A 20,927-nucleotide genomic window follows, 5' to 3' on the forward strand; every position below is an offset into this window, starting at 1 on the left:
TGGGAAACAGCCAGCTAGAGAGGAGGAAGTAGGCAAATAAATATAGAGCAAATGATAAGAATTCTGCAATTACTGCAAAAACTGTTCAAACAGAGCAATGAATGGAAGCGAGCAGCCATCTTTGTTGACAACATGCAAGCAGGCTGGCAGGCAGGCAGAGGCAGGCAAACATTTCACCTGTACTGAAGATCTGGTGGTGGTGACAGCGGTCCCTTGAGTCGAGGATGGCATCTGTCAGGCTTGGTGGATCTTCAGATGACTGAGGAGCCCGATTCTGCATGCACACGTGGCATTGACAGTGGGAGCATGTTGTTGTGCGGGGGAGTGGGATTCACAGCCCCGGGTTGGTGTCCTCCACCACTGCTGTTCTGCCTCGGTGTCGAGTCATTGGGCCTTGAAGTGGTGAACACCTTGATGGACCAGATAGTGGCACACCGAGCGGTCAGCAGCTTGCTCCTCCCAGTTGTTGATATCAATACCTCCATGCTTGAGGATGACCTTGAGCATGAGGATCTATAGCCAGCAGAGGGAGCCCAAGTGAAGCCAAAGGAAGAATTCTGCATTTTGCAGTGTAAGCACACTGCCAGCAGTGGGTGATCCAGTCCAGATAGTGCATAGTTCTTAAAAAAAGGAAAAGAGAGAATTTCCCTGTAGCAGAGATGTCTAAGAGGGTGATAGCGCAAATAGAGTGAGAAGCTCTCTCAGCATTATCTTCAGAATTTGGAAGTTTCATACCTATCTGTATTGTAGACATTTTATCTTGCTGATGGATTATTGCCTGTTACTTTCCATTTTTGGACCCAAACATGGAATTCCATCGACGAGGGCTGGCCGGGACCACAAGCATCATCGTCACCGCTCCAGCAGCTCGGGGTCCTGTGCCCATCTGGACGCTTCCCAATCGGCACCGTTGCCGGCACCGGCGTGGCCACAAGGACCTTGGCAGTGGCCCTACTGGGGGCGTTGGGGGGCCCAGATGGGCCAGGGTATGGTTTTGGTCCAGTCCTCAGTGGCCCAACCAGCACCCCCGCCTTCGAGCCAGCCGGACAAGGCCCATTCCTCGGAGGAGGAATCGGACCCTCAGGAGGGTCTCTCCACGGGTCCCCTCCCACAATCCTCCTCGTCTTCCCCTGACGATGCTGCCGCCAGGGACCATAGGGCACCCCTGCCTGACTGCAAGGCACACCAGGAGCTGCTTAAGAGGGTGGCCAGCAACTTGAACCTGGAGCTCCCGGAACGAGATGGTTTCATGTGCCCCATCGGTAAGCTGAACGTCTCCTGTTCCAATGAGAGAGAGCTTCCTTTTTTAGCCTTGACGGGCCACGAGATGTTGCACCTCAAAATGTGCCACTGGTGAACCTCACGTCTGAACCCCTTACCAGTGTTTTTGGGGATGGCGAGGGTAGCAAAATCCCCCATTTGGGAGGAAGAAGTAAAATGTTTTGGAATATAGAATGTTAGGGTGGCTGTACTGGGGGAAAAATCCCTAATGGAGACAGGTAGAGGTCGTGCTGATGGAGATGACTTATTGGGCAGAGTGTAGGGGAAGCATCCAAAGATACAGAATCAAATGTTTTTTATGACCTGACTTAAAAATCCGTCACACGTATATCACTCTGTCTGTACACACCCGTAGAGAACAGGTCTCTTTGTTTTTCTGTAGGTATAGATATACATACAATTTAATTTCTTTTGATTCTTCCAAGGCACCCGTCCATTGTTCTGAGTGTTTTAAAATGCACAATATATAAAAATTATAATTGAAATGGACTTCTCTGACACTTACTGGATTTGCTGCTCACAATAATACTAAATTTGTATGTAAACAACTATCAGCCCATATCCTTAGTTCTACTCCCCTTTTAAATCACCCAAGAGGAAAGAAGTTGAGCTTTCCAATGCATCTGGAAGGTTTGCAAATTTGTGTACTGCCTAATATATTTTCTGGAGAAGTGAAAACTTTAGAAATGGGCTTATGTGTGAAAGTCTCTCTAAATAAATAAATCTGTCAATTAAAAGAAAGAAAAGCAAGGTATCTTCACAAACCTGCTATTTTGTACAGTACATAGTTCCAAATCCCAGAGGTGCTGCTATGTCTTCTTTTCAACTGTGTAGGAAGAAGGATGATCCAGTGGTTATGGAACTAACATAGGAATCTGGAGACTTGGGTTCAGTTCTGTGCTCTGCTAGATTTCCATCGTGATTTTTGTGCATTTCTCTTAACCTCTCTGTGCCTCAGTTCTCCATTTGTAATATAGGCTAATAGCACTTCCCTACCTCACAGGATTACTATGAGGATAAACACAATAAAGATGTGACGTGCTCAGATTCTACGGTAATTAAGCTTATAGAGTTTAAGGCCAGAAGGGACTACCAGGTCATCCAGTGTGATATCTTGTATATTGCAATAATAATAAATAACAGCCATACTCAGTCAGACCAGTGGTCCATCTAGCTCAGTATCCTGCCTTCCAATGGTAGCCAATTCATCCCCTGTCGCCCATTCCCAGTTTCTGGCATACACAGGCTAGGGACACTTCAGAGCATGATTTTGCATCTCTCCTCATCCTGGCTAATAGCCATTGATGGACCTATCCTCCATGAACTTATCTAGTTCTTTTTTTAACCCTTTTATAGTCTTGACCTTCCACAGAGTTCCACAGGTTGACTGTGCATTGTGTGAAGAAATACTTTCTTTTGTTCATTTTAAACCTGCTGCCTATTAGTTTCATTTGATGACCCCTAGTTTTTGAGTTATGAGAAGGAGTAAATAACACTTCCTTATTTACTTTCTCCACCCCAGTCATGATTTTATAGACCTCTATCATAGCCCCCCCCCCTTTAGTAGTCTCTTTTCCAAGCTGAAAAGTCCCAGTCTTATTAATTTCTCCTCATATGGAAACTGTTCCATACCCCAATCATTTTTGTTGCCCTTTTCTATACCCTTTCCAATTCCAGTATATCTTTTTTGAGGCGGGGTGGCCAGATCTGCATGCAGTATTCAAGATGTGGGCGTACCATGGATTTATGAAGAGGCAATTTGATATTTTCTGTGTTATTATCTCTCTTTCCTAATGATTCCCAATATTGTTAGCTTTTTTGACTGCCGCTGCACAGTAAGTGGATGTTTTTCAGAGAACTATCCACAACGTTTCCAAGACCTCTGTCTTGAGTGCTAACAGCTAATTTAGACCCCATCATTTTATATGTTTAATTGGGATTATGTTTTCCAATGTGCATTACTTTGCATTTATTAATATTTTATTTCATCTGCCATTTTGTTGCCCAGTCACCCAGTTTAGTGAGATCCTTTTGTAATTCTTCGCAATCTGCTTTGGACTTAACTATCTTGAGTAGTTTTGTGTCATTAGCAAATTTTGCCACCTCACTGTTTATCCCTTTTTCTAGATAATTTATTAATGGTACTAGTCTGAGTACAGACCCCTGGGGGACACCACTGTTTACCTCTCTCCATTCTGAAAACTCACCATTTATTCCTACCCTTTGTTTCCTATCTTGTAACCAGTTACTGATCCAGGAGAGGCCCTTCCCTCTCACCCCATGACAGCTTACTTTGCTTAAGAGCTTTTGGTGAGGGACCTTGTCAAAGGCTTTCTGAAAATCTAAGTGCTCTATATCCACTGGATCATCCTTGTCCACATGCTTGTTGACTCCCTCAAAGAATTCTAGTCGATCAGCGAGGCATGATTTCTCTTTACAAAAATTATGCTGACTCTTCCCCAACAAATTGTTTATCTGTGTGTCTGATAATTCTGTTCTTTGCTATAGTTTCAGCCAGTTTTCCTGGTACTGAAGTTAGGCTTACCGGCCTGTTATTACTTGATCACCTCTGGAGCCTTTTTAAAAAATTGGTGTCACATTAGCTATTCTCCAGTCATCTGGTACAGAAGCTGATTTAAATGATAGATTACATACCATAGTTAGTAGTTTTGCAATTTCATATTTGAGTTCCTTCAGAACTCTTGGGTGAATCACATCTGGTCCTGATGCCTTATTACTGTTTAATTCATCAATTTGTTCCAAAATCTCTTCTAATGACACTTCAGTCTGTGACAGTTCCTTACAGGCATATCACAGGCATAGGTGCTGGAACTAAATGTGTGGGACCCCTTCATTTGAAGTGGTTTCTATTATATACAGGTTTTACAGTTGGGTCAATGGCTCTCAGCACCCCACTATAAAAATAGTTCCAGCACCCTGATCACAGGCCACTAACACCACTCAGCACCCTCATCCAAAACCCAACAACCAAAATTAGACAAAAGCATTACAGCCCACCAGAGACAAGACTGTTATGTGGCACAGGCAGAGAATAAGAGGGACCAAGGTGCACCAGTGCCTAAGGTTCCCACAATGGAAGGGAAATGGTTAAGTGAGATATACCCAGATAAACTTGGCAAATGACCCACATCCACATGCTGCAGAATGAGGTGAAAAACCCCAAAGATCACTTCCAATCTCACCTGGAGAAAAATTTCTTCCTGGTCTCACATGTGGTAATCATAATTAAAATCTGAGCTTGTGAGTAAGAATCAGTGAGCCAAGCACCTGGGAGAGAAACTAGGAGGAGCTAAAATACACTACATTTGCAATTTTTTCAAATATTATGCAGCAAAAAATCGGCAATTATTGTGTTGATAACACACTGCACTGTGCAGCCACAGCAATTTAAATATGTAGTCAAATGTTATGAATAGGAGAGAACTCTCAAGTCTGTAAAAGGGACTTTGTAGGTTACATTTCCATACTTGCTGAAAGACACACTCATTCTCTCAGAGTAACACAGAAAATACAAGTGAATTACATTACGTTTTCTGTGGAGGTGTCATTACTCCAAGGGCATTATGTTACAAGTACAGCCTTTTACGTTGTACCAGTGATAACGGAGAAGGGGATTAGTCCTTCCTTGGTGAGTAATCTCCCTCAATCACAGAAATAATTTGAGATTAAAGAAGAAATCTTTAATCACAGTTATTAAACAGTTATTGAGAAAGAGAACCTTGTTTCCAAAACTGAGAAGCTGGAAATGTGGGATTTTTGTATTAGTGCGAGACCGTTGTTGGGAAGTTAACCATTAAAGATAATGCTGAATTATGTAATGTGTTTAATTGCAGTTAATTTGAGACTAATGAACAGTTGAGCATGTGAAAGAAATGTGCTACTGTCAAATATTGAGAAATTCTCTCTCTGTCCCACTCTCTGCAGCTCCATACTATTTTACATTTAAGGAAGATGCTCCTGGCTGTGTGTGCATATGTTGTTTCCTTTCTATACCTTTGCTCTTACTACTTAACTTTACTACTGTCAGTAGTCATCTCTGATTCCTACCCTAACCGAGCTACTCCTTTTTAAGGAATACCCCCTGCCCCAGCCAGTTATCTGAACCTCAGTCAGGCAACTTTTGCCTTTCTAAAGGCAAAATATAGGGAGTGGGAGAAGCCTGTAGAAATTCCCTCTTCTTCCCCGCAGGTCTGTCTGCTACACTGAAGCAGAACCATGTCTCAAGACAACTGCTGTAGGCTAGAAGTCTGCTACATTTATACCCAGATGAAAGGGGCAGTGCAGAGTCTCATGGGGTTTCTCCACTGGCTACATAAAGCTTGGTTAGAAAGCAAGGAGTCAGTGCATGACAGTTTGGCAAATGGAGCACAGGTCCCCAAAGGCATTCTCTTGTATGCTTAATGCTGTACCTTACAGAAAACTGTAGACTAAACACCTAACCCTTTTATAGACTTATTGGTTTGGCTAAGTCATTCTGTGTTGGCTGCAATTCTGTGTGCTAATAAATCTCCTGTTTGAAACAGCAAAGCTTCTGATTTCTGGATATTTTTGTCATTCTTCCACTCACTCCCCAGCAAGATTCTTATACATCTCCTTAGTAGCCATGGGGCCTGACATTCTGGTGTGATGTTGTTGCTAGCCTCGCAGTATAAAAGACTAACACATTTCATCATCACCCGAACTGCAGATGTTAGTTTTCAAACTGCAATGTTATTTAAAGCCATAAAATACTGAACTAGATCAGTTACTCGTAGGTGTGAATATTACTTGAGTGAGATAGGCCAGCATAATACCATGTCCAATACAAGAGATGAATGAGCAGAAAGGGAAAAATAGGGAGTGAGCAAGTGTAATAGAAATGGCAGCATTTTCAGCCCCACCCGCCAAACTGCAGAATGACCCTCAGTTCAGACATTTTAGCAATGTATAAATATAAATATTTATCTGCACTTTTTTTAATGCAGAAACTATTTACTTGCTGCTGGCCAATGGAGTTAAAATGGAATTTAGATCCAATGTCCTTGCAGGCAACTGAATAAAACTTAGAGTTGGCATGTTTGGCTTAATGAAGCAATACAGGAAACTCTGTTGGCTCTGTAGCAAGATAAGGCTCAGCTGTGAACTCTGGCCTCCCAATAGGGGAAAACAGTGGCTCTTTGAAGAGGCATACAATCCAACTTTGGTTTCAAAACCTCAACACTGCCATCATTAGATAAGCATCAGTCAGTGCAAAAAGGTGCATGGAAGCTATTCTGTCACAGCCAGCCCCAAACTCTGGACCAAAATGACTCAAACCTGAATACCACCTGATTTCTAAAGGATTATTTTCTAACAAATAATAATTAAATCATTAAATATCTTATTCTGAAGAGATTGGTTAGGTTCTATTTATCGAGCTTTGTGTGAGGATGCAACCCAGCCAAAATTAGAAATTGAAATCTCTCTCATTTACTATTATCTGCTATTGACAGATATCTAGTTTGAAACAAAAATAAAATTTCTAATCTAAAATATTATAATTTTGATTTTGTAAATGGCATTTTAGCTAAGGATCCCTGCCAGATTAAGTCTAATTCAGTATGTCTTCCTTGAAGTGGTTTTTTTTTCATATTGTTAGCTTTTATTTAAAAAAAAAAACCAAACTTAAACCTTTCTTTTGAAAAATATTTTGTGATGCTTGTATGGGTTTGTTTACCAAGTTCTTCTTAATCTCTGTGCAAGAGTCTTGCTCTGAAAGGATGTCTTGTTACTATTATAATGGCTTTTAACTCTGCTGAGGTTTATTTAACTAAATGGGAAGAGAGAAACTTATCTGTCTAATCCCTCTTGAATGTTTACATTGTGATGCCAAACTAAACGTTGTTTAAAGTGGTAATTCTCTCTCTGTCTGCAATAGTTAATATGTGGTTCCCAGAGTCACTTGAAACATATTAACGTAAGTGATAATACTGTCATATAACGTGAAAAGTTAAGTTGCTTATCAGTATATTTTGATAAGCTACTTAAATTTTTACAGTAGCATTTGCTGGCTTCAAACAAATGTTAATGATGGAGTGCTGTTCACTTTATCTGTCACGTACATTGCCTCTCACTTCATTTATTACTACAAGCTGTACAGTTAGTAACCACCATAGGGGCCCTGATTTCTTTACAGTTGGCAGGATGTAGTCATATTGTGTAAAGGCTTTAAATCTTGTCCAACTACATCAAAAATATACTCCGTTTGCTTCACAAGGCATCTGTGATTAACAGAGTAATCACTTTATGCTTCATACTCCTAGTTTGCCTGTTCACAATAGCTTAGGGGAAATTCCTTGAAGAGATTTAAAAAGTGAATACAACCAAAGATCCTTGCCATGCAAGCATGGTACAAAATCCCAACAAAGCTTCCTACAACACAGACTAGTGTCTTAGCTGTCTGCCTTGTTTATGTGCAATGGAAGCTTCCCTAGAAGGCATAGCAGTACTAGATAGCCATACAGTGTGAAAAAGCATATACATAATTTTCAGCATGTTTGCACCTTTCAAAGTTGACTCTTTGTTACTCATTATTGTAAAGAACTGATATGGTATAAATGAGACAAACATGTATTCAAGGTAAGACGTATACTTGGTCTAACTACAGCTTGAATAAATGTAATTGTATAGATGTTGACTAAGATAGTATACCCATCATTCTGGTGATTTTGTTTTAAAAAGAAATAATTTTATGGTAATAAAAAAAAAAAATAAGGGCAGGATCCAATTACAAAACAGCCACTCTTTATACAGTTTGGTAGGGCCCCAACAGCTGCATTGAAGGTCAGTAATTAAGCATGTACTATGAGAAAACTTTGTTTATAAGTGCACATATTGTTGGGCTTTTTTTAATTATACAATTCCAGAATGTTACCACTGACTGCATACAGTTATGGCTTCCGTATGATCATCAGTTTGTTGCATGTACAGTGAAATGAGTTTAGAAATGGTGGCCTTTGTTCTTATGAATTTCCAGCGTTGACTTCATTGATTCTTAGCCCTACTTTCACCCAGTGTTGCCTTTTATGGTGGTGCCATGCTGCTGGCCTGAAGCTCCAAGAGTGATTATTGGAAGCTATGCTCTCAAAGGAAAGGGAGGAAGGGGACCCAGTGGCTGATACATGCTGCAGTGCCATGGCCTGCCCTCCTAGCCACACACCATCACAGGACAGAGAACTAGCAAACCTTCCTGCCAGGCATTTATCAGTGTCAGATCAGATGGTGTGGCTGTTGTTAATGATGCATCTACTGTGTATGGTATAGCAAAATGTGCCAATTTAGAATTATAGGACAATATTTTAAAGTGACTTACATTTGTGCTTTTTCCTTTTTGTTTTTTAGTTATCTCCCATGGTTTGAAGTCTTTTATAAGATGCTCAACATCTTGGCAGATTATACAGCAAAAGGACAGGTACTTATCTGAGCTCTCTTGTTTTCCAAACATTAAACATATCAGATAGGGTGAAAACTAACCATTTAGGCTATACTTTCATAAGAGATTACCCAACTGAGTTGTCAGTCTGTATTATATAGTCCTATATAAAGGGCTTACTGAGCTATTTAGCTCCTCTCATGAAGAGGACTTTGAAAAATGCAAACACGTTTTAGGTTAATTTTAGTGGATTTTAGTATCCAAGAAAAAGTCATTGGAGAATGCCAGTTGTGGTTTAGTTAGGCAAGTACCATGGAAGTCCCTCCTGCATGCTATTAATGTACCTTAATCATGACCACAGCTTCCCTGCAGTTATGGTATTGGTCCGCCTGGAGGAGAGACTATCTAACTGTGCTTCCGTGAGTGTTGGACAAATGTCTGCTTCATATTATTTATGTGGTGACCCAATACAGATTTGAAACTAGGTCTACCGAAGCAATAGGCTTTTTTCCTGTTGCTCATCCTATCTGTCTTACCAGTGTAGAAGATATTAGGATACTTTTACACTTAAAATTGAGGAGTGGGGTGAAATTCAGGTATGCTCTTTGATACTTTGTTCAAAATATGACCTGAGGATATTAAGGGTCAGTTCCGAGACTATAAATGAAAGTTGGTGGTGCATAGAGATCATACATGTTGTAGAAAACTATAGACGTATGTACGTATCATGTATGTTTCAAATAAGATAAGCTATTGCAGTACTGTTTAAATCTGACTAGTTGTTATATGTTACTGCCTTGATTCCTTTACCATTTCTCCAATAATAGTAATATTTTGCATTTTATCACACTTGTACAAATTTAAAGGGAGAGCACTTAACTTTTTATAATGATGTCTTCAACTGAAAGCAAATAGTTTCTGTTATGAAACAGTTGCTATGGATGCTGGTCCTCCCTGGGATGAGATCATATGTAATGCATAGGATGGTGCCCTGAGAGATTTCTTGGAAAGTTTACAAATGTAGATACCTATACGTGGGAAGATATATTTTGTTTTTAAAAGCAGCATTTTATATCACTCGGATATTTGCATAAAAATTGTGTCATTTCCTTTGAGTCTGCAATATAAATCCTTTTGGCATCTGTTCCTTACATTTGCAAGTGATCTAACCCCAACACATCCACAAATTCTGTACTTACATCTCAGTGCCTGGTAGGAGATGAGAATTTATTGCTTGGCATTTCTTCATTAAGCAGGTACCTTTTTTATTTTAGGACAGTCAGAGGAATGAACTCCTGGAAACACTCCATAAACTTCCCATCCCTGACCCAGGAACATCTGTTCATCTCAGTGTGGTAAGTGAAGCAAAATAGCAACAATTAAGGAGATGCATTTTCATTATGTAACTTCGTAAGAGAAAAACATCAAAACAGCACTTCTTTTTTTGTGTCTTGAATCCTATTATATTGTTTTCCCTCAGGGACAGGGAGCAGTGCACTTCCCCTTTCCTGTTAAAACTCTGAAGAGCCTCTCCATTTCCCCAGTGTTAACCCTGAATAGAGTTCCCATCCTTTGATCTGCCAAGGACTTGGTGGGATTCTGTATGGACTCTTGTGAGCACTGCTCCTAATCAGCTTGAGGGATCACTGCTGAGCAACATGATTCCTCCTACTGGGGTTCATGGTCCTACCTCTGCAGCACTCTCAGCCCTTGCTGTCCTACATGAGGAACAAGACTGGCAAACAAACTCAGTGTCTGCCTGGCAGAGCAATCCTCTGAGCACTGACTGTGGGCATGTGTGATTTCAGATTTTCTCTCTCTGCCTCCAAAACAATAGTTATTCCTCCTCACACCTGCATTGAAGTTGTTTTATTTTGTGACAGTCTTAGTCAAGGAGTAGTGGAAGAACCTACATTGGGGTTGGTGGGGCTTTAAGGAAAAGATTTCTTTGTTTTCTTCCAGTTGATGTTTGCAGATCAACCTTGTTTTCTAGGCAGCAGTTGCTAAATCTGAAAGTGCCAGTGGACAATACTGAGAATACATGTTGCTTTGTGTGCTGCTTAGTCTTTTAGAATTCATATTAAGAGCTGCTGATGTACCACTACAGCTCTACTTATCTGTCTCCCTCTTTCATTTCCCTTTCCCCCTCCTTTTAAAACTAACTGCTGGCTACAAACAGCTTACTCTCATCACTTCACCCTGTAATGTCAGTCGACAGGTAGCAGTTGTTTGGCCCAGTTAGGTCACCAGCTGGCAGTGGAGACGACCCAGTCCTATCAAGGAAAGCTATTGTGTGAACGGCATGTCTGCCTGACCTAGAGGACAAGCTGTCTCAGAGGCAGGATGATCTGTTGGGATATTTCAGTTGTTTCATACCAGTGGTTTCAAGGAATGCTGTTGGTCTCCCCTTGCCTCAAACATTTCATGAGCATTGGAGCAGGAAGGAATATCAAAGGACAGCTTAGGGACTACTTTTGTTTTGGGCTCTTTAAGCATTTTAGTTTAGCTGTGTACAAGCTGATGGATCTGTAAGAGCTTGTGGAGTTTTTTCCTATTCACGTCGTAGCCTCCATATTCCATTTTCTCTTCCTATTTCTTCTTCTTTTTCAACCAAATTAAAGTAGCGACTCATTGGGAAACTAAAATCTGCATTGTGTACCTGTTTTATCTGTAGTGAGTGTAGCTGTTTCAACTGCGAGATACGTCAGCCCATAAATTGTTCATGAAGCATGGAATGTGTGATAAACACAATTGTCTGACTTGTGGAAAATCATAAGCGCGCAACAGCCCCAAAAAAACTTTTAACACAAAATAAAGTACTACTCTAGTAGCAAATTATAAAGTTCAAAATAATATAAAATATACACAATATTAATTTACAAACAAAAATAATGAGTGGCTCCACCCACCCTCATCTCCCAAAACAAGAACAACAGAAATGTCTTGCATTATCAAAATGGCTAATAATAAAACAAAAACAGTTTCCTGGAATGTAAAGGGATTAAATTGCTCCATTAAGCAATTAACAAATTGCAAGGGTGTGAAGCATCATGAAACTGGGAAACCAATGTAAAACCTTGACAGTTTTTCAGATAGCTACAAATAAAAAGGTGTACGCAAAATAGCTTTCCAGTTAAATCACTAAAATAGCTTTATCTTCTTTAACATGCCAGGGATTAAATAAGCTGACCATAAAACAGGATAGCAAATTGTGAGTTTTGGTACGAGAAAGACATGAAGGAAAAATACATGGGCCTTGATCCTGCAACAACTTATCCATGTACTTAACTTTGCACCGCATGACTAATCCAGTTGAAGTTTAAAGTATGGACATGGTTTAGCAGCGTTGGGGCCTTGGACATTAATGTAGAACCCTTCCAATGGGAATCCATCTGAATCCTGTAGCCAATGCCTTTCTCCTGGAACCTGAAACCCCACTATAGTGTCTGTTAAATTATTCTAAATCGAGGCAAACTCCACAAGGAGAACCCCAGTTGTGAATGTTAACTATCCTGTGAAGAGTCATAAATCTGATAAACATCAGTCAGTCTACTAGATACATTTAAAAAATAGAGTCATGGGAGTGCCAACCGTTAAAAACCTGCACATATTTGGAAACCTTTATCAGATTAAATATAAGCCAGATCTAGGCACCAGCAGAAGCAGAACTACTTTATGAAAGCATGCTTAGAAAAAGTTATTATTTCAGAATAATGGTTTTTAACTTGTAAACTGCATTGAATCTCACACTCTTTGGTGACATGGCCTTCAGTATATGGCAACATTAGCAGTTGATGTAACATACAAACCTCCCCCTTTCTGTACTTATTCCAGCCCACCTCTTACTGCTGTTGGTTGATTTCAAACATTTTGGTAATAGAGAATGGATTCCCATTTGTTGCCATCCTCCGAACCACAGTGGAACCATTAATTGCATCTGAAAGAGAGAGTTTGTTCAGCTTTGTTACTTCATGCTGCACCAGCATTTAATCATTGAACATATTTTTCTAAAAACATTTTAAAAGTCCCATTGAGATTTCTTTGCAGTGGCCAAATTCTGTAGTTAGATAATACTGTTAATTAACTTTATTGCTTATAGTCTGTATAATCAGTTATTGTATCAATCACATACAGTCACTGAAATTTGCTACATCTTTAAAGTCAGGTCTTTTCTGTATTATATGTTTACAAATGTAGGAATGGCATTATATGTTTATGATGGGTTCTTCTCCCTGATACTAATTTTTTTTAACACTGCAACTCTCTAGCTCTGTATTTATTTTTTGGGCTAATTTTTTATATAACCAATGAATGAATAGGTGTTTATCTGCTCATTATGCATATCTTAAATATGACCAGCTGGACTTGAAGCAACAGCATCTGCTATGGACAAAATTTGCCATATGCAAAGTTGGTAGTTTGCTTGTCTGGTGTGGTAGATCAGGGCATCCAAAGGGGGTACTTGGCAGGTTGGAGCATTTTTGGTGCCGATTTTTCACACCGTCTGTGAACATTCCAAACCATGTAGCAATGCAAATGTGCATTGTGCAAGACTGCTCCATGTTAACTGTTAGCCATGGGATTCAAGAGACAATAAGCTGCAGAATAGTTAATAAATGATGTATCCTAAATTAGAAGAAAATCCTATTCACAAAAGTTCTGTTTGCTTTCTTAAATGGTGATGCTTTTTAAATTTTGCAGTATACAGTTCCCTAAAGGAACCCTCATTTACTCTGCCAAGTAATATACCTGCAAAGCTTCAGGCATTCTCCAGCAGCCCTCAGGAACTCTCGTAAGGTATCACTGGAGAACCCTATAAGATATAATAGGAGATATATCCAGGAGAGCAAAAGCAGCCATTGTTATTGCATCAGAACTCTTGGTATTTCCTACAGCGATTGGGGAGGGTGATTATGAGAATTCCCTCGCTTAAGACAAAGGATAAATTACTAGTCGGTTTCATTCTCTGAAATTAGAAGCCCTTTTTTAGATATGGCTCCATCTCTTTTGTTGCCTGAACAATGAAACAAATTAATATTGTACTACGTTAGTCCAAAAAGGATCTAGCTGTTATATGTCCTATACTCAGACATGGATCTTGCAGTGAGCTGAGGAAAGATGTTCTGAATTACAGAAAGCTTTGCATTTCTTTTGGCATAGGTCATAAATAGTGTGAGGCTGTGTGTATTGATACATCTGAAGTACAAGAATTACATATAATTTATCTTTTTAAAGATATTTGATACTTTGTGATTCAACATTTGTTAGATTCTTTTCTCAAGGCTGAAAAAACACTATCTTTTGAAATCAGTGGCAAAGTGATCTCATGGGTAATTGATCTCAAAAGTTATGTCCGTTTCCTTAGCTGGACTTTGTTTCATCTTTTGCAACTATGTGTAAACACATTATAATGATACAAAAATAATTGTTTGCTTTTTCTTTCCAGCACTCTTACTTTACTGTGCCTGACATCAGAGAGCTTCCTAGTATCCCTGAAAATGTGAGTAGCATAGAGGATTTTACAGTTTGTTTTCCTTGTAATTTCAAGAACAGAAAGATAAATAACTATCCTCAGTTAGAGCTAGTATTTCCTGTTACATGATATTTTGTGAACTCATTCTAGATATTGAAACTCTTCCACTGTTTATCTTCTCAAACGTTAAATATTACTGTACAAAATTGTGTTACAAGATGTCTGCTGCTAAATTGCTTCTACAGGATTAACAAGTGACACAATAAATTAGCTTTTCCCATAATTACTGTAAATTAACCCCATAAAACTTCTCTCCGGTATTCTCTCTAGAGCAAATGATTTACAATGTCAGGTGATCAGATTAAAATGTCTATTTAATTAAGAAAAAATACCAAGTGAATGGGAAGTTGTGACAGAATAATGAACTCTTGATATAAATGCCAGATCAAGATGTTTATTTTCAGAGATGCAGCCATTAATCATTAGTGTTCCCTAAAAAATAAGGATATTTAAAAATATAATAGCTCATCAGGAAAATAGCTTATTCTACAATAGGTGCCTTAGTGACTGTTTCTAAGCTTACCTTTATTTATAGAGCTTGCTGCCTTCTGATTGGTTTGCAAGGCAGACTTAGTTTGAATGAATGAAAATATCTTTGATAAAAAATTAATATTTAAGAGAAACACCATTTCAGCCCAACCAAAACTGACAGACTAAGAACTATATTTTTGCTAATGTCTGTTGATTAGGGAGGCTAAGCCCTCTTAGTGGCATTTACCAATGTTAGATACTATAATAATTTGGAGTGACTGTGTCTTTATCTATTTAAAACTGAATTGTAATAGAGTGGAGATCTGTGAAGTATTTTTCAAAGTGATGCCATGGCAGACCATTTTGGGGTGGAGGAGATATGAATGTGTGCAGCTGTGCATATGCATGCATAAGTGAGGCAGATGAAAAGTTTTATCTATTTCACTTTTACCTAAACTGACAAAATAGAAAGGGACGTTGTCAAGAAACTTTCATTTTTGAGATACCTTAAAATTGTGTACATTTCTGTCTTATAGTTCTAAAAATCTTTTATTTTTAAAGAAAATTTACAATTTCACCATCAGCCAATAATAAAATAGTCCTGGTTTTTGTCACTTCCAAATCCCTTACCCCCAAATTAAAGTTTTGTGCTCCCTCTGCTGGTTTCTCAACTACAGTTAATACACCTGGTTTCCATAGTTGTGGAACCATCAGTGATACTTGAGACTCAGTAAGCAAAACAAAAGTATAACTTTGGTAACTGACTGGCTGCATTTTTGTGGGATAGAGTTTCTGTTTTAAAATTAACTTTATGAGAAAGATTGAAAAATACACTATATTAAAGCTGTTCTTAACATTTTCTGAAGTTTTTATTATGCTAGTTACCGTTTTGAGTCAAGTATATTAATGGTGAATTTAAATATCTCTGTTTGAAGAACATGATATTTAAAATGCCAAAACTGCTAGGGCTCCAGAAGAGGTGAAATGCAGTGGCGGTTTTTTGTATTATTTTTTTTTTAATATAAAACCAGCTTGGTCTTTTCAAGATATCACCCTTGATGTTTTCTCCTGTTAATGCATTTTCAACCCTGCCCCACCCATATGTTCTCAGTGTCTTCACAAATTTGGTGTCTGAATTCTGGCTAAGTGCTGAAGCATTGAATTCTAGTTTTCTGGGCTTCTCTGCAGCTTGGTGGATACATTGGCAGCAGACTTTGAAGCTAGCAGCCTCTTTTGTGAAGACAGCATGCTTCCTCTCTGCCATACTTACATAGTGGCAGGCAAGAGATCAAGAGTTTGGTCTAGTATCCAGATGCAGATTGTTATGAATGATGGCCCTATAGGCAAATTGGGATAGAGGAGCATGATAGAGACCTGTTAAGCAGACCATGGGGATTGTCTTAAATGATATCACAAGGGACCAGTAAAGATAAGCTGTGTACCAGATAGCTTTCCAATGAAGGTGGATCAGAATTGTACTTTGTTTCTGGATTTTTTGGAGTGGTTTCTTCAGCGATGCATTTCAGCCTAATGAGGATAGTGCCTTGTACAGCCTTTGCCATACTTCAGATGTGTCATCTGGAGAGAGGTCTGAAAGTGTTCAACACAGAGAGGACATAGCTGACAGATCAGCCAAGAAGATTGGGAAGCATTATTCCCATTTTACAGATGGGTACATTGAGACACAAAGAGATTGAGTTGTGAATGATCAAATAATGAATCAGTAGCAGAGATTAAAATAGGATACAGGATTCCAGTCTGGCAGTCCCTTCCTTTAACTACTAGATAATTCTAGTAACAGATACACCACACAGTCCTGATTTTAGAATATACAGTTTTATTTACCTTCTCTCTGTACATCTGCAAGTGATGTTGGCTTGAGTCTTAAGGTATGAGCCTACTTCCCAAAATATCTGTGCAGGAGACATGACAAATGCTTATAAATCAAGACTGTTATAAAAGCAAAGACCAGAAGGACATGGAAACACTTTGAAAGCTGAATGTTCAATCTGCAGGGAGGGGAAAGCATTCCCTCTGGATCAATGAGTGATGTTGATCGACCTCAAAGGGAATATTATGGTCCCAACAATGTGCATACCAATGTGGGTGATGGGGGGTTTTAATGGAGGAATCCTCAGCGTTCTCACAGGGAATGCAGAGGGCACGCATCAGAATAAAAGGGAAAGAACAACTGACAATACATTTTTATGCAAATTCATCAATATAGGTGTCAGTATAAAGAAAAATAAAAAAAATGTTGAAAATGAAACCCTTTGGTCTAAGGTTTGTTGTTAAAGTTGATTCTCAGCTACTTCTCAGTTTTCTACTTAATAAAAGCCGTATTTTTCTTTGCTAATGAATATCATTGTGTAATTGCTCACTAGGGTTTTATCTGTCTGTCAAGGTAACTTTCATGTAGGATTGTGGTTTATATAAACAATAATATAAAGGCATTAAATGAACATAAATCTTTATAGATTTTAAACAATTGACCTGCATTTTTAAAAATGCCACATATCATGGCAGTAATTACATTTTTAAGCTTTTATTAACAAATGTTTAGTACTGCTAGATTTGAAGTTGTATGTAATGATTAATGGGGAATAGCATATAACTCCATTTGGAACATTAACAAACATGTTGTAATTATCTGGCTTTGTGTCATACCAGAATGGTTAATGATCCACTAAAGCATTTAGTATGGACAGTTACATATAACAACTGATATTTCACTATTTCAAAAGATTTCCTAGGATATAGGAAAGATTTATGAATACATTGTGACTTTCAGAAATAAACAAATTGGGTTAATTGCAGGAAATGCATTACCAAGTAGTGTTAAACACACAGTATACATTGTATTTCAGATTTGTCAGGTAATTTAGCAGTTTCAGAGGTGATGGAAGTTTCTGTCTGATGGTGCTGTGATATATAGTCTTTGCATTTTACTTCACATTACAACCTCAAACTGCATGATATCTCACTTATTAAAATTTATATATTTGATTTAAATTCTTGAGTTCCATGACTTTTTTCAAACTGTTAATTTTAGATTCTTACATTTAGACCATTTTAAACTGAATACTCACCTCTTTCTTCTGTCCTACCTTCCAAAAGCTACATCATGGCATTATAAAATATATTATGGAGGATTACATAATGTGAAAAGCAATTGATAGATCTTTGAAGAGCAACTTTTAAATGTATAACGTTTGGAAGAAAATATACTTCTAAATAAAGCTGGCCTATTCCAAAAGGGAAATTTATAAAAGACCATTAAATGAAGCTAAGACCTAGAGATGAGTAACCACCTATGATGGTTTGAGAATTAGTTTTTCAGTGAATCGTACATTTTTTTATGGCAGCCTAGAATACGTAGAAGTTAGGGTACACTTACTACTACATGTGTGAGCCTACTTGTTGTTCCAGTGCACAGGAGGGGCTACACTCAATTGTAATCCCAGCAGAAGTTCTTTCTCTTTAGGATGATGGTGGAGGAGGGGGAAGCAGAAGTGATATTTTTTTGGCCTGAATAAAATAAAAAATGGTGCACATACCTACTAACAATAAAAAGAGTAATTGTTGAATTACTTTATTTTCCTTTTAAAAATCCCACCCTAAAGGAATTAGGCTTCCAAATCTCATTGATTTTTAATGGGATTTGGGTATGCACTTCCCCTAAATTCTTTGAGAAATCTCAGCTTTAATGTCCAAGGAAAGTTTTAAATGGTGAGCAATCAAATGTGTAACAACTGTACTGAGTACATTGGGACTCCTCTGTGTTCAGAAGGCTTGGTTCCTGATCATTTGAAGTTTAGCTACTTCGCAGGTATAGCCACCTATTTTGAACTTGTCACAAATTTCTCTTTAGCGATGACATATTTTTATAAATAAATGCACATATCACTGCACATGCATTTCCCTAACCTCAGCATCATGCCATGGGTCTGACGTGCTCTATAAGTCTTTTCTGCACTTTCAGAAACTTGTAGGTCTTTATAGAGGAAAAACAAAACTGTATAAAACTCTCCACATATAGCTATATCAGTGTCTGAAAAAGCCACTGTTATGCTTAGGCAAATTTTACAAAACCTTAACAGCTTTTCCCCATTAAATTGTCAAGTTCCCCTTCTGTATTTCCCTCTGCTGTGAGATTTTTATTAATCTTTTCAGCTCTCACTTTCTGTGTAGTTGATTCAGTTCAGGCAGAATTCAGGGATTCCATGCTCCTTTTGCTGTGCCCTTAACTCTGCTAACATCAGTGGAAGTTACATGCTCCTTGAGGGAAGAACAGGTCTCATAATATTTGTAACATCTTGATTCATACAACTTGAAAAAATTGTGTCGTCACACTATGTGTGAGAGATGGGTGTGTGGGGAAAGCAGAACTTTAAAGGAGACAGCTTCTGTTTAGACACAAATATCTTGCTAATCAGCACAGATGGGATGAGAAATATAGAAAAAGTACATGACAGTTTAATGGGGTTTTGGCAAAGGGTGTTGTTTTTTTAAATATACCTGTACGTGGCCATAGATTTTCCATAACAATGGGTCTAATGAGACCTGAATGATGTCTTTTTACCTTTCTGCTCCTCATTAACAAAAGTGAGCTTATTTTTGAATATTTTATTTTTAAAAAATCACCACAAAAATCCTCCAGAAATCAGGCCCAGTTTTTTTCTTTAGCTCTTTCTTTGTATTTGGATGGCAAGCTGTGGAACATATTTTTGCACAGTATGAAGCTTCTTGGCAGACTCCTCAGGCCAAGTATTGGTGGTTTTAGAGTTATCTTTGGATCTGTCAAAAGTGCTAATGGGCTTTCGGAGCTTCTTTAAGCTTCTACATCCTATTTGCTTTCTGGTTTTTGTGTTCTCCTTTATTCTATGATGATTAAGATCCCACTTGAATTCATGATTAGTCTTAATTTTGCTTTATCACATGTGCTTTTTGTATAAATATGCATCCTTACATTGTAGCAACCTAGAATACATCCACAAGCAGTTTATTTTGAGTCAAATCCATTAATTTGGTCTTTCCTGTTATGCTCTGAATCTGATGAATTATAAAGGTTCCTATTCTGAAACGTCCTTCAAATGCAGTTTGCTGTGAGGTTAAACCTCTTCTGCAAATTAAGAGCCTGCTTCTGCAATCTTTGGTCAGACTGAGAAGCACCTTCATCCATAAATTAGTACTCCACTGATTTCAGTTGGGATGATTTGCAGAGTAAGGTGCTACTCAGTGCAAGTAAGGGTGAGTAATATTTTACTCACTGTCATTCATGAGCCATTTCACTACTCGTGTAAAACAATAGCGTGTGCTTCTCTCCATTGCACAGTGTGGAGGGAACGCTGGCAGAGCTGCCCAGAAAAGAATGCCTGCTGTAATGAAGCATGGCCTTCTGAGTTGGGGAGAAAAGGGAGTTGAGTAAATAGACATTTGATGTAGCTTGTTTCTTTCTCAGAGCTGCATAAGTTACAGTGATTTTGCATGTTCACTCTTCAACCTGAGCAGCAGCATTGAGAAGAGCGGCTCTGGTGTTCCTGCAGGAAGCATGCACAAGGACTCAGCACTGTTTTCTGCATGGATCTTGACGTGGCTGCCAGTATCAGTAGCCCTGCCCCTACCTGATCTGTTTGTTATTCTTTGAATAGTGTCCTTATGAGTGCTCTATTTCAGGTGTTCTTTTGCTCCATGCGCCTATGATGGAAGATTTTTATTGGTAGTGCCCATTTGGCCCAGAAATGCACCCTACACATTCTCATGCCATGTACTGAGGATATATTGGGCTGTACCAGTGAACGGTCCTCAGTTTCTTCTCAACTGCCTTGGCGTGAGATGGGGTGCTAATATGTCTGCTTTACTGTACAAAGATTGTTCCTTAGTCTTATCATTCTTTTCTTTCAAGAAACTGTCCTGGACAGTGAGGAGCATTCCTGGTGTATATGCTGCTTGGGAGAAAAACGTACCCCTCAAGTATTCTGTCTGTTCAGCATTCAAAAGCAGAGCTAGGAGATAAAACTTAGACTCTTAACGATTGAGCATTCTCTCTGTCTGGCCTTAGATCCAGGCCAGGAGACCTCCACTGGACATTGGCCTCTGAGTGAGGATAATGCCGTTGACATCTGCATGTTCACCCAGTCCTGCTCAGGAGAGAGCCTTGCAGGACTCAGGGAAGACTCATTCTCCACATAAAGAGTCCATTTTAAGAAAGCCTCAATCTCCTCAAAGTAA

At 38.8% G+C, this 20,927-nt stretch overlaps 1 protein-coding gene across 5 annotated transcripts in view; it reads left to right on the forward strand.

Annotated features, from left to right (window-relative positions):
- DENND1A (DENN domain containing 1A) overlaps positions 1-20,927 on the forward strand; it is a 339,130-nt gene that overhangs the window by 146,793 nt on the left and 171,410 nt on the right. For all 5 annotated transcript variants that reach the window (XM_067541721.1, XM_067541722.1, XM_067541718.1 and 2 more), the window contains 3 exons: positions 8,662-8,731; positions 9,967-10,047; positions 14,139-14,192. In XM_067541721.1, the coding sequence (XP_067397822.1) occupies positions 8,662-8,731; positions 9,967-10,047; positions 14,139-14,192 (205 nt within the window). The remainder of the gene's footprint in view (positions 1-8,661; positions 8,732-9,966; positions 10,048-14,138; positions 14,193-20,927) is intronic.

The sequence above is a fragment of the Emydura macquarii genome, unplaced genomic scaffold, assembly GCF_026122565.2.
Source record: "Emydura macquarii macquarii isolate MOO-44397 ecotype Brisbane River unplaced genomic scaffold, CSIRO-AGI_Emac_v2 contig_691, whole genome shotgun sequence".
Lineage (NCBI taxonomy): Eukaryota > Metazoa > Chordata > Testudines > Chelidae > Emydura > Emydura macquarii.